Raw genomic sequence first — 13961 nt, 5'->3', positions numbered from 1 at the left:
GAATGCACCCGTTCGTGGTAAACGTTCCATTTGTTCGCACGAAACGATTTGCCTTCTTTTTTTTGACGTCTAAAGAATGGAATGTGCTCCCTGTATTCCCTGATCAATATGACCTTGACCTCGGTCTTTTTAAAACAAGAGTGAATAGGATATTACTGAATCGGTGAACTCCATCTTAGGCCCTGTCTTTACTTTCCATCAGGTGTGACTAGGGCCAGTCGCCGATCAGTTTATAACAAACCTACCTATTAACCTATTACTTATTTTAGTGTACCTACGATATACAGGGATATGTTGAAATGTCTCTGCAATAGTCAACTTTTGAAAAAGTTTTATTGATTTATTTTTCCTGTCACGGCAAGAATAAATATGTTCTTAATTTTAAAAACCTCACTACTGGTATACAATATAATCTGCCCAACTTGATCAATCGATGCTTTAACCTATGCACGACAATCTGTCCGGTCCCACGTCGTTTGCTACATGTTGCATTATTAATTTATTAAGTGTTTATTAACGACCACATGTACAAAGTAAATTGATCGACAAACATAATTGACACGTGTTGTCCTTTGCAAGCAAATGTAATTACTTAATATAGCTGGTGAAACAATATACAAAAATAGTGATTTATTTTTTTCATGAAAATTAAGGACATCGGAACGGATCATCTCTAAAATCGTGATTGAGAGCTGCCTTAATATATGTGTTGATTATCCAATTTTAAGTGCATTTTTATTTTTCATATCTCATGCTCTGAAAGTGGGTCGTCGCTGTTCTAAAAAGTGCGCAGATTGTGATACGTTTCTGTTCTAGTGTAGAAAAGTGGTGTACTCCTCTGCGTCCCCACCCCACGAGCAAGGTGAAAACAAAATGGAAAAATAGTGTCTTTATTTCCCCGCCTGGAACAATTAGTAATGGTTCAAATTTTACTAATCCCGTATTTAATCTTTTTGTATCAAAAATTATGTAGTAAATTGTTAAAATAAATTATTCTTGATTTTGATTTCTTTTCTCGATATTTACTTGATTTCATAAGGCGGGGAACCAAAAGGAATAAGCAAAATAGCTATTTATGCAACAAGTGCGGAAAGTGTATGATTTCCGACGAGTGGAATTTTATTCACGAGCGAGCAAAGCGAGCGTGTGTATAAAGGAATACGAGTCGGAAATCATCTTTACGCACGTGTATCATACAATGTTTTACTATGCATTGTGCGAGTAAATAAAAAAACATATCATGGCAAATAAGTTTAATTATTAAAAGGAGTGTTTTAAATCGACACGTGTTGCGAATTACCTATTCGCACGTGTATCGTACAACGTTTTACAGTACATATGGCCTTTTAAACTTTTGACATATGCACGAAAAGTGCTCTTTTACGCACTAGTGCGAGAAAGTAGCAGTAGCACCATATGTACTGTAATTTTTTTTTAAACCTTACACTTGCGTAAATAAGCAAAGGCAGAATCTTATACAGCACTGGTACGATATTATAGTTTGTCAAAGGACTGTCTCATTTCAAACATAGACAGAGAGAATCTATACTATCTTTGTCTTACACTAGTGGGTGCTACCCACAAGAAAAGGATGAGTATATTTTTTTTTGTTCTTATTTACTGACAATTTGGTTTGACCAACTATAAAAAGGGTTTTAAAGTTATTTAGAACTATATTCATGAAAATAAAATTAAATATAAGATAAAATTGCTTATTTTATTTATTAAATTGTTATTTAATATTTAAATTCTTTAAAATACTTTTATTATGTTGGCTAAGTGAGTAGGGTGCCATTGACTATTGGGAGTTTTAGAACGAAAAAGTAAAAAATTTACAAGTAAAAGGTAATCCCGCTGATTTTCGTACTATAATGAACAAATCATTCTAAGAAATCTAAAATTACTGCAGCTTGATAAAATATATGTGTTTTCGTAAATATTGCAATCTAAATGATTTTCGCTAGGGGTTATGTATCTTCACAGTCTTCACACATGTAAAGTCCTAAGGAAAAAAAATCATTGCCATAGGTCTATTGTCTATTAGGTACTTTAATTAAGACTGATTTCGCAAGAATGCCTTGTCTTGTTTGGTTTCCTCGCATTCGATATGAAAAGTAGCATTTCCGTCTCGGACAAGTGGCACTCACACTGCGTTAGAGGGCCAAACTACCTCGACAGAAATGGGTGCCTTTCAACCCTTGGTTAACAATCTACTATTTAAATACTTATGTTAAACGAATAAGTTGGCGCATAATAGAAGTTTGTGAATGCTACATAATTAAGCATTGTAATTATGTAGCAGTTACATCTTAGAGGATATAAGCAAACGGAGTAACCATTAACAGGCGTTCCCCTCTGTCGAAAATAGTCGGCCAATGGCATACTCAATGTATGGACTGACGTTTATCCTGACATGGCTATTTTTACGTTACGTATACATTTGACGTTCCCCTCCCCCGCAAAAATCGGTAGACTTCATTGTACCAAAAAAACCGGTCAAGACGTCGTTTTACTAGCGCACCGAGGGTTCCGTACAAACTTTTTATTTTCTCATGCAAATAGAATTACGAAAGACTTGACCAGAATTATACTAAGTGTAATTGTGTACAGCGCCATCTATCGGCAAATTGGCTTACTAATTTGCGCGACCTGTATGTATGTTGGTTTTTCAAGGATACTTAATTCTTTATCATGTGAACCGATTTCAACAATTTTTGTTTTATTTGAAAGCAGTTATTTTAGTGTAATTTCATACACATTTCAAGTATAACAAACACCCGAAAAAGGGCTTAAAATGCAAATTAAATTAGAAAATGTTTTTTGATAATTAAAAAAAAAAATTTTAAATAGAGGTGTTATTATATTTTTTCTGTAATATTTATGATAATTTTATTATTATGTAAAAATTTTCGTTGGTAAACTTCGGAGATAAGGGGGAGGGGGGGGGGATGGTATATTTTTTCACATTTGCCTTCATAAGTCCATTTTTTTTACTATGAAAAACAAATGATAAATAGTTTTGTAATGTTCAATTCGAGCTCTTTCAAATGATATCCCACTCGACCTAGTAACTAGACTTTGACTTTTGCCCCCTCTTTATATTGGGAATTTTTCATAATTAATAAAGAAAATACACTTCCAATGTCTTAAGATTAGCGCTGTTCATAACTATTCCAAATTTCGAATCGATAGCTTAAGTAGTTCTCGAAATATTTAGCAATATGACAGACAGACTGACAGACGGACAGAGTCCCACCATAAGGGTTCTTATTGTACCCTTTTCGTACGGAACTCTAAAAACTACAGACAAGGCGTCTCCGTTTGGTTATATCCAGAGGCGTATTTACATATTTGGCGCCCCGGGCCATTGGGCCTCTGCCGCCCCCCATGACCCATGAAACAAACACAAAAGCATAATTTTTCCGCAGTGCCTTTCTGCAGAGCTTGGAATCGAACCTATAGCCAATTGTAAGCGATGCCGACGGCCGAGCTCTGCATAAGGCCGGAGACCCGGAGCGTCCGATAGCGGTGTGCTGCTCTGTGAGGCTGAAGGCCGAACTGCAGAAGAACAGAGCTTAAAGCACTGGTGGAGCTGAGCTGGGACAAAAACCTATGGCCAAGATGAGCTCTGCAGAGTGCTGAAGTCCCGGATCGTCCAATTGCGGCGCTCGCAAAGCCAAAGGTCGAGGTGGGAAAAATCAATGTTTGGGATTGGAACAATGACCACGTTATAGTGACACCAAAGGCCGAGCTCCGCATAAAGAGCGTCCATGCAAGGTCGAAGACCGAGCTGGATGAGAGGAGAGCTATTGGAATTGGCTTGGAACTTGGAACCAATGTGATCTCGGCTCTCCTGCTACTCGACCTTTGGCGTTCGCTCAAATTAAAACGAGGCGCGACTTGCTGGAAATTTAGGAATTCTTCGGGTCTTCTGGAAAGCGCGACTTTTAAGCTTTTCAGGGCTCGCAACCTGACCTTTTAGTCCGCCATAATTTTTATGAAGGTCTTCGTAATAAGGCCAGGTCGCAATTCTTAACTTATTCTCGTAAAATTTTGTGACCAGATTCAGATTCAGATGTTTTATTGGTAAAAGGCAGTCATTTTACAAGTCAATAAATTACATAATATCTATTCTTAAATAATTTTACATTTTAGGTAGGTACTAATTGTTGTTACATATTTATAAATTCTATGATTAAATAGATTTTTTTGTCGATCCAGTTTAAGGATTTTTTTCAAAATGCGGAAATTGGCATAAAGGACTTAAAAGCGCCAAAAGCGTCTATCTATATGGCGCTTAAGACCATTGTGAGTTGACCGTGATAACGACTCAACGAACGAAGTATTTTTCACTTTTACATTTTCTAAGCTTAACGCGAGGTTTGCAGCTCACAGAGCCACTAGTAATAACACTGTAAATTGGGTCGTACCTATAATAGCGGCTCTGCAGCATCTCGGCCTTACGTGGTGCGCTCCCTTCGGCATCCTAGGGTCTTTAGTTCAATACCCTGCTTGCGGTCCGTCTGTTTGTTTTTTAACTATACACCTTATGTTTCCCTTCGGGCTCTGCTGTCCAGTATCTCGGTCTCCTGCCTTGCGGTTCACCTTTGAAACAACTAACCATGTCGTATCGTGTCTGAACTCTAATTTTATTCAATACCACTAGGTATTATAAGTTCTCTTTCAATATGATTTTTGGGTATATTGATCAGTGTTTTGCTGAGTAATTAACCACTAAATGAATGATGCGAAATTTAGTACCCACTAAAATAACGCGCTTTGTTTTTTGTGCTAGGCTCCGACTGACCCGTTCGCCAACTCCCAGGTCGCCTCTGAATACTATACTCAATAATTATAGTGCTAATAGTGTACGGTTTTCGGTTGACGTCGGCGTCAGCATCTGGACGCCGTGCACCAGAGGTACGGACGTTGTACACGATGCCTTTATTTACCGTAGGAAGTATAGCGATTGCTGACGCAATGGCCGGCGTCTAGACGTCGCTCTCGGCGTTAATGCCGACGTCAAGCATGCAGCGTTAGGCCCTGGTCTGATACAAACGCCGTACGCCGCCGCGGCGTCTGGCGTGTGAGAGAGACCACTATAGTGCATTTCCATAGTAAGCATTCGTACGTCGCGTACAGCGTCACGCCGGACGCGGGACGCGACCTACGGCGTTTGTTGCAGACCAGGGCCAAAAAGCATTAACGGAAGCTCGCGGCCTTAGGGCGATGTGAAGAGCGACGTCACAGGGCGACATCATGAGAACTCGTCGACAATCCGCGAGGGTAAAGAATTAAGGTAGAAGGAAAAGGGGCGCAAACGCGCTGTAAAAATTTTGATGTGGCAATACTGGCAATAGACAACGAAATTAAAGTATGTCTAGTATCAGTAACACCACAATTTTTTTTTATTGGGGCGCCACTGAGGCACCCGAAACTGAAAGCCAGCGGCGGCCTGCGCCGCCCCCCCCCCCCCCCCCCCCCCGCAGTGCCGCCCCGGGCCATGGCCCCCTTGGCCCTAGGGTAAATACGCCCCTGGTTATATCCTCTAAGTGTTAGATGTAACTCTTAGAGTGTAAGAGTTACATACACTGTTTTATCTTCACACATATTAATAGGTCTCATGACTCGTTCATGGAACCGCATTTATTAATTGCGGCATTGCTCTGTATGATGTTGCGGATCTCAAGTGTAGCTGTAGCGACTCCGAAATATCGCTCGCTCATTATACACTGATTCAGCGAGCGATGTTTGATAGCTCATTTTATACGAAAATAGTTTCTAAACAGCAAAACAAACAAAAAAAATTGGCGACAAGTTAAACTGACTTTTAAATGGCGGTTAATGAAACCTTTTTTTAGGCATGACACGAAACCGTAGTTATTTTGAATTCAGAGATAAACTAAAGTCGGCGCCAGCTGCCATATGATGGCCATATTTACGTTCGTTCCATAACATAAAATCGATATCATGCGAGATTTGTCAATATTGTTAGCGATGACATTTCATTTCGAATAAACCCTTCATTTCGACTGATACCTATAAAAATCGAGGTCAAAACAAAGTCGCTTATTTTTCAGAGATGTTCGAAATTTGAATATCATTATAAAATGGATTAATTATAAGATGTTAATATTAGCAATAATATTAGATATAATATTATAGAGCGGTACTATCATAGTAAATTTTGTAACCACAGTAAATTCACTGCCATCTATCGACACACTTTAAAACTAAAAATGAAGATTTATAAAAATAAGATAAAATGTATTTAAATATGGATAAATGATTATTTTTATTTGCATTAATTATTTTTATTATTTTGACCCATGTTCTTTCACTGATATGCGTTAAAATTGTTAAATAACATACGAAACCATCAACGCCCTCTATACGAGAGTAGGCCAAAGGTAGTAGCGACATCTGATCGAGAATCAAATTTTCGTGATTTCGGGGCACGTTTTTTCCTTAGACTGTATCCATCTATTACGGAGTTATATTATATATATATATATATATATATTATATATATATATATCTTTGATATTAGGTACGCAATAATAACATTTTCACAGATAAGATTTTTTCATTTCTCATGCTCTGAAAGACTATTGTTGTTCTAAAACGTGTGCAGAAAATGATACGTGTCTGCACTAGAGCATTTTATGTTCGAAGTTAGATTTTTTTAATTTTTTTACGATAAGCAAAATTTGAGTTTAAATGGATTTGTTATACAATTTACATTCTGATATTTGACTCTCCATTCCATAAATAACGATACTTTTGCCTAAATTGTTAACTGAAAGTACCCTTAAGAAATACTATAAAAATTTATACTTGGTCATGTTTAAAAAAAACACCTGCATTTTACCTTTCCACGTATTCGAAATGAAAAGTAGTGTTTAACTCGGGTGAAAGGCATCATTTCAGCCTCGGACTATTGGCGCTCTCACTGCGTTCGAGCGCCAAAATACCTAGGCAGAAATGAGTGCCTTTCATCCCTTGGTTAACAATCTACTATTGTCTAACAACACAGTTTATCTTTATGCTGGCCGTAATTTAAATTGCGTTGTTTGAACGCATCATAGAGGATTTGTGATATGAGTGTGACACATTGTACTGTAAGCTCCTAAATGTTGTTCTCGTCAAAATAAATCTTGTGAGCTCAATAAGGGAGGTTCATTAGAGCCTACTGAAGAGTTGCACTGTCTACCTTCTGCCTCATAATATAATTATATACTTAGGGTCACCATACCTACCTACTTACAAATTTCATATCGAAATGAAGTAAAAGTAGGTTGAAATAGGCTCAAAAGATTTATATTTAGTTACAAGTGAAGCGTATTATTCAAGTAAGGAAATGGATGAATGCAGCAGAATTACCTCTAGGAATAATGGGAGGTTGTTAAGGCTGTTGATTAACCTTTTGTAGACTGTACTAATTGCTATGTATGTTTATAATTAGAACGATGTTGAACATAGAACAACCGCCGCGCGTGGTGATTCTAGAGAAGAAAACAAAGGAGTTCGTCAAGGTAACTAGTCGTCTCATCATTATCACTCTTTTTCAATTTCTACGCTATTAATAATCACTTTTTTTTTCAAATACCTATTATAATATTTATAGTTATAACTGCTTATTTTACAAGGTGTCCACTAGGCACGCCGTATAATTTAAAACCTTTTATTTTTGTGAGTGAGTGAGTTTTATACTTGTACCTAATAGGTACCTACTACAAGTTACAAGCAAGCAAGCAGGGGACCATTTCTCAAACGGTATTAGTCTAATAATATTAGTGTGTTGCCATGGTAACCCATACGATTTGACAGTTCGTGCACTAATAATATTTTCATATGCTCTGAAAGTGGGTCGTTGTTGTTCTAAAAAGTGCGCAGAAAGTAATACGTTTCTGCTCTAGTGCAGAAAAGTGGTGTACTCCTCTGCGTACCCATCCCACGAGCAACTGGGTGGAAACAATATTGAAAAATAGTGTCTTTATTTCCCCGCCTGGAACAATTGGTAATTGTTCTAATTTTACTAATCCCGCATTGAATCTTTTTTTATCAAAAATGATGTAAGTAAATTGTTAAGAAAAAATTGTTCTTGATTTCTTTTGTTGAATTGTATTTACTCGATTTCATAAGGAGGGAACCAAAAGGAATATACCAAAAATATTTTTTTTTAAACCTTACAGTCCTTACACTTGCGAAAATGAGCAAGACAGAATCTTATACACAGCCACAGTTAAACGTTTGTACGATATTAAATGGGTTTTAAAGTTATTTAAATAGCACTATATTCATAAAAATAAAATATAAGATAAATTGCTTATTTTATTCATTAAATTGTAATTTAATATTCACATTTTTTAAATACTTTTATTATGTTGGCTTTTAAATGACTGGGATGCCATTGACTATTTGTGAGTTTTAGAACGAAAAAGTAAAAAATTAAAAAGTAAGAGGCAATTCCGCTGATTTTCGTGTTATAATTAACAAATAATTTTAAAATTACAGTTAAAATTGCAGTTCAATCTAAATGTTTTTCGCTAGGGGTTATTTATCTTCACACATGAAAAGTTTCCGATTGCGTCCTAAGGAAAAAAACATGGCCGTAGGTGTATTAGGTACTTTAATTACTGATTTTGCAAAATTGCCTTGTCTTGTTTCCTCGCATTCGATATGAAAAGTAGCGTTTAACTCGGGTGAAAGGCACCATTTCCGTCTCGGACTATTGGCGCTCTCACTGCGTTCGAGCGCCAAACTACCTCGACAAAGATGGTTGCCGTTCAACCCTTGGTTAACAATCTACTATAGTCTAATACCGTTCGAGAAATGGACCTAGTCATGGAACTGGCCGACCAGTGTAAGCGGACCTTTCTAAAAATCGTTAATTCATGTACCTACTTGTTCTTTCTATTCAGAATTACAAGCGTAGTGCTGTTTCGCTTCCTCGAACCTCGTGTTCGAACTCTTTATAGGCGATTCGAATGAACTGAAATTATACATATACGAAATAATAAAGGTAGTTGATGTATATGTTACTGTATTTAGTAGATTTTTGTCTTCGTAGGTTTACCCGCCGCACACTGGAATCGGCACTCCGGAGGACTCCCTGCAAAACTGCTTCGGGCTGCTTCCAAAGCCTCCTCATAAGGACGTCATCAAATATAACCTTAACGCCAATAAGGTAAGTCCCGCCTCTCTTAATTATTTAAAAAAAGTTGCAAACTATTAATTAAATGTTACATGTCTATGGGATACCAAATTGTGTATTATATACTGCTGTAGTAGAAAAACGTTTTGTAATTACTGCACTTAGGCCTCATTCTCACGAGCGCTTTTTCAACGCGCGTTAAAAAAGCGTTTGAATGACATGGCGGTAGCGCTTTTTATCAACCGTTGTTGGATTTTCAACTTTAAGCCTTGGTCTTTAAATCGAATTAGCGTGCGGGCAGATTCAGGCGCTTTTTTAACGCGCGTTAGAAAAGCGCTCGTGAGTATGAGGCCTTATGGGTACTGTATATACATACCTTTACCTGAAAGTTGGAAAGATACTTTGCCATCTCTACTAATTTGAAGTCGCAACAGCCACGGTAATAGTATAGGAATCTACCGGGTGAAATATACCGACCTTACCCTATCTAATACACGTAATCAGAAATTGCCTAAGTATTCCGACTTCGATTATTGTATATATCACTATATCGACTTATCGACCCAATTATGAAATAGGAATAAAGTAAAATAAAACAAAACTAGTGTCTATACTTAATCTAAATACTAAATTAATAAACAATGTAAGTTGACATAACAGACCGAATCTCAGAAAGGTAGATATTAAAAGTACCTACAGGACCATAAGTAATGTACTAAGGATGTTGTAAAGGTCTGTAGTGGTTAATTTAGTATTGCTAAAAATGTTAGTCGCTCCTACCTAAAATCATTTACATCAATACTGATGTTTCCCATATATAAATTCAGATCATGTCGCGGATTCCACCCTATAATTCAGCTTGATACGAAAACAGTCTCAGCTTCTTCGTCCCCGAGCACAAGTTCAAAGTAACTGAAAACGCTAAAAACGAATCAGCGAACCTTTTGCAGTGTATATAATGTATTATATACACTGCAAAAAGTTTGCTTCACCTACCTAATTATAAGCTGGTTTCCATTGCCCTTGAACTTCTACATTTTCTACAAAGCTTACTCATACCTACGCAATCTCTGCACTCATCTCATTTAAATAGCTGCAAGCGAATTCTTTTGTACTGTTTATTTCATAATGTATTTTTTGTGAAAAGCGCTGCATTTATTCTATATAAAATGTAAATTGGCAATTTCTAGCGACAGCTTCGTAGTAGATGTTTTTCATAGAGCATGCATAAATGTGGCTTTTCATCAGAGAAGGGTCCTTTTGCACATGGAGTATAAGGACTCTTTAGGCATGAAACGCCACAAATATTAGTAGGTACTAAGCAGGTAATTTCTATGACTTACATATTAAGTGCGACAGAGAGACATTAGCTTTATGTTCGCTACAGCGCAAACGATTGGCATCTTGGCTAGGCTCCCATATCAGCCCATTGTTCGCATATTACTGCCACTGCCTTGGTAATATTGTCATCAAAGTTTAGGAAGTATACCAAATTTCAGCTTAATAATACCTAATACCTAAGCGAAAATAATGGGGGTAAAAAAATTGACTTCAGAACCTCCGGTACCTGTGCGAGCTGGAGTGGATCCATCCAGAAGACAAAGGGCGCCAGTTTGTGCTATCTTACAGCCTGGCCGATGGCAAGATCAAGATCGGAGAAATCCCGCGCCGCAACTCTGGCATAAGGGAGGGAAAGTTCCTTAAGGCTATGCTCTTGCAGACACCTGAATCGGACCCCAGTTTTCCCACCTACTTTACGCCGGAACGATTTTATATTGGTAAGTCTTGGTTATTGGGTTAACTGACCTATTAAATTAAGTTTAACAAATGTAATAAATGTTTAACTTACTTTTACTTTTTACTCATTTTATAAAGCTTGTTACATAGTAGAGAATTTCAGTCCATGATCCGTTACTGTTACTCCTAACCACATTCATGCAGATTTTTATTTATTTGAGTTCTCTGTTATTGTAACTGCTGAGTTTGTTGTTTTGTACTGCAGTTGGGCACAGTGGAAATCAATACATCGGTCTAATAACGCGGTTGAGCGACTCGATTATCGTGCTGTGAGGTTATTTTTGGTTATAACAAGTGCAGAAGCCAGTTTGTTACTTGATTAGCGCAACCTAGGGGACACGCGTGCAGGGTAATAGTGGCAGTTCCTGCGGACGTGAGTAACGCCGGTTCCCCATTTGTCGTCGACCGTGCTTACCCTATTTCTGCCCCACCCCTTAAAATCTGCTGGGTACGCCCATGGCTCTAACCCTACACCTCTGACCCGAGAAGATTTAATTCCCTCCTAAATTGTAGGAAGGTATCCCAATATGGGACCGGCAAGAAACTCGGCGGGGACACATCTTTTCAAAACATATTATATTCAGAATCTCTAACATCATCTAACACAAAGGTCTCACAGTCTATGTTTCGCTTGTTCCTTTATCAGATGGATTACAGGATCCCAAGCTGGTGGTAGAGAAAAGCAATCTTCTCTATTAAAGTTTCGTTTGTTTTGCATAGTAAATAATAAGACGAAAATGGGGATGCCGTTCATAATTAATTTAATTACTCATTGCTTAAAAACTGTAAACTTAAACATAATTTTAAATATTTTCCATAGATACTGAGATTTAGATATTTTGTCAATGTGACGTTTTTGTATTTACTTAGTTAATTAGGGATTTAGACATTTTGGGAAATGGTATAATTGAAAATTCATTAAAACATGATCAAGTCAAGTTTTAGACAATTGGGGAAATGGTAGAATTAAAAATCTATCATAACGCGATAGAGTCTAAATGAATTATAGTCATATTAAGGATACGCGGTAATTTAAGAATTACGCGTAAGTCATTTTGAGCTTTAGACATTATAAGAATACAAATTAAATCGCATTTACAAACGGGTCTATCGCGAATTTATTTTGTTACCTTTATTTACCGACGTTTCGACACAGGTTTCACTGGTCGTGGTCGCGGCTAACTGACGTCCCAGCAAAATGTCAAAACAGAGATTTGTGTGACTACCCCACGAAAAGTGCATTTAAAGTTTGAGGTAGACATCACATTTTCAATAAACCACCCACTACACATAAATGTTAATTATTGTCAATAGTCCGACACGCAACACTCACAACATCCGCGCACACATCCGAAGATAGATCCCTTGGCTTTAACTTCTGGAAGTTCTGGATCACTGGTCCCCAAGTTGCCGATAAGTTAAAACCATCTTCCCTATTAAAATTAGCGATAGACCCGTTTGTAAATGCGATTTAATTTGTGTTCAAACCGCGATAGTTTTAAATGTTATATTATAAGAATAATCTGTTTTGGCATTCTGATATTCTAGGAACACGTTATTATGATCTAGCGACCCGCCCCGGCTTCGCACGGGTATTGCACCCCCTGCTGATGTATATAAAGGCTGTCCCAGAAGTAAAGAGACAACTTTCAAAGTCTTACTAGCCAAAAGTATTATTAAAACAAAAGAAATGTTTTGGTGTCGTTGCATCTACGATTTCGTTATCTGTCATTTAAAGCGGGAATTTCGTTATTGCATATAGTCCTCCTCATCGTTTTCGACGACGGCGACCCCAAATAACGTTGTCTAGCGTGAGCCCTAATGTGGCTGGCCAGGCCAAACTTGTTCTTAAATGCTCTATTGCACGCGTGACAATAAAGTTGGCCAGCTGCGTTGAACGTGTACACGTAGGAGGGCTTAGGTTTTTCTTTCCGCAACTGGCGTTTTATGTCTAGACTGGTGAGACGCCAAGATGACCTTCTTCCAGCAAGCTCCTCCCAACGCTCAGGGTCGATGGCGCAAGCGCTCGTCAGATGCCGTTTGAGCACGTCCTTGTAGCGCAGGTGCTGACCACCTCGATGCAGGTTATTGCATATTAGCTTTTCAAAATGAATGATCAGAATATGAAGCACTTGCTAATAGGATTATTCAGAATTGCCAATTTTACGAGTCTCATATTAAAAAGGATATAGTAAAACACTTTCTTCAAGTAAAAGCTAGACAAACTAGTATCTAGTATAGGTATACATAATAATAAGACTTTAAGAAGAAACGGGCGAGATTAGTTTTAATAAGATTCCGGTTAGAAATAGGACAATCACGGTAGCTCGAAATATTAACCCAGCTAAATCTATTTTTGATAAGACTCCTTTAACGTCCGTCAGAGTGGCAGCGGATAAATTAAAACTATCAAAGTCGTCTGTCGCCAGAATGTAAAAAGAACGAACTACGTTTAAAACTATATGTGCAACAAACTGCTTCTAGATATGTAAAGGACAAAGAGGAACATGCCAAAAAAAGTAACCAATAAGTTTATAAAAGTTAGCTGAAAAAAATACTCAACGATTTATTGACGATTGAACCTATGTTCCGGCTAAAGCCCAATGATGTTCATGAAGGAAATATTTCCGTACAACCATTCATTAATTTCCATTCAGTCGTATAGATGTGACTTAGGACCAAAAAATTATACCAAAAGCCAATTTTTTTACGAAGTACTTTGGCCAAACGAGACGGATGCAAAATCCTGAACAGCCGTAATGTGGCTGGCCGCGAACAATCTAAAAAAAAAAATTGTCGTGGGAGAGAATTCGGTATCAATCTAATAATTTAATTAACTTTGTGACTAGTTTCAACCAAAATCATTACTTTCAATGGTTACGTTAAATTACATATTTTGAAAATAAATTTGTCTCTTCTTGGACACCCAAGTACATATAAACCTTCCTCTTGAATCACTATCTATAAAAAACCTATCATAATCCGTTGCGTAGTTTTAAAGATCTAA

At 37.4% G+C, this 13961-nt stretch overlaps 1 protein-coding gene across 1 annotated transcript in view; it reads left to right on the top strand.

Annotated features, from left to right (window-relative positions):
- LOC134754969 (EF-hand domain-containing protein 1-like) overlaps positions 1-13961 on the top strand; it is an 85136-nt gene that overhangs the window by 60174 nt on the left and 11001 nt on the right. The window contains exons 9-11 of the mRNA XM_063691464.1: positions 7466-7535; positions 9074-9190; positions 10713-10935. Of these exons, the coding sequence (XP_063547534.1) occupies positions 7466-7535; positions 9074-9190; positions 10713-10935 (410 nt within the window). The remainder of the gene's footprint in view (positions 1-7465; positions 7536-9073; positions 9191-10712; positions 10936-13961) is intronic.

Source organism: Cydia strobilella, chromosome Z, assembly GCF_947568885.1.
Source record: "Cydia strobilella chromosome Z, ilCydStro3.1, whole genome shotgun sequence".
NCBI classification, from domain to species: Eukaryota; Metazoa; Arthropoda; class Insecta; order Lepidoptera; family Tortricidae; genus Cydia; species Cydia strobilella.
Note: the sequence above shows the minus strand (reverse complement) of the source record. Positions and strands in the feature narration are given on the sequence as shown.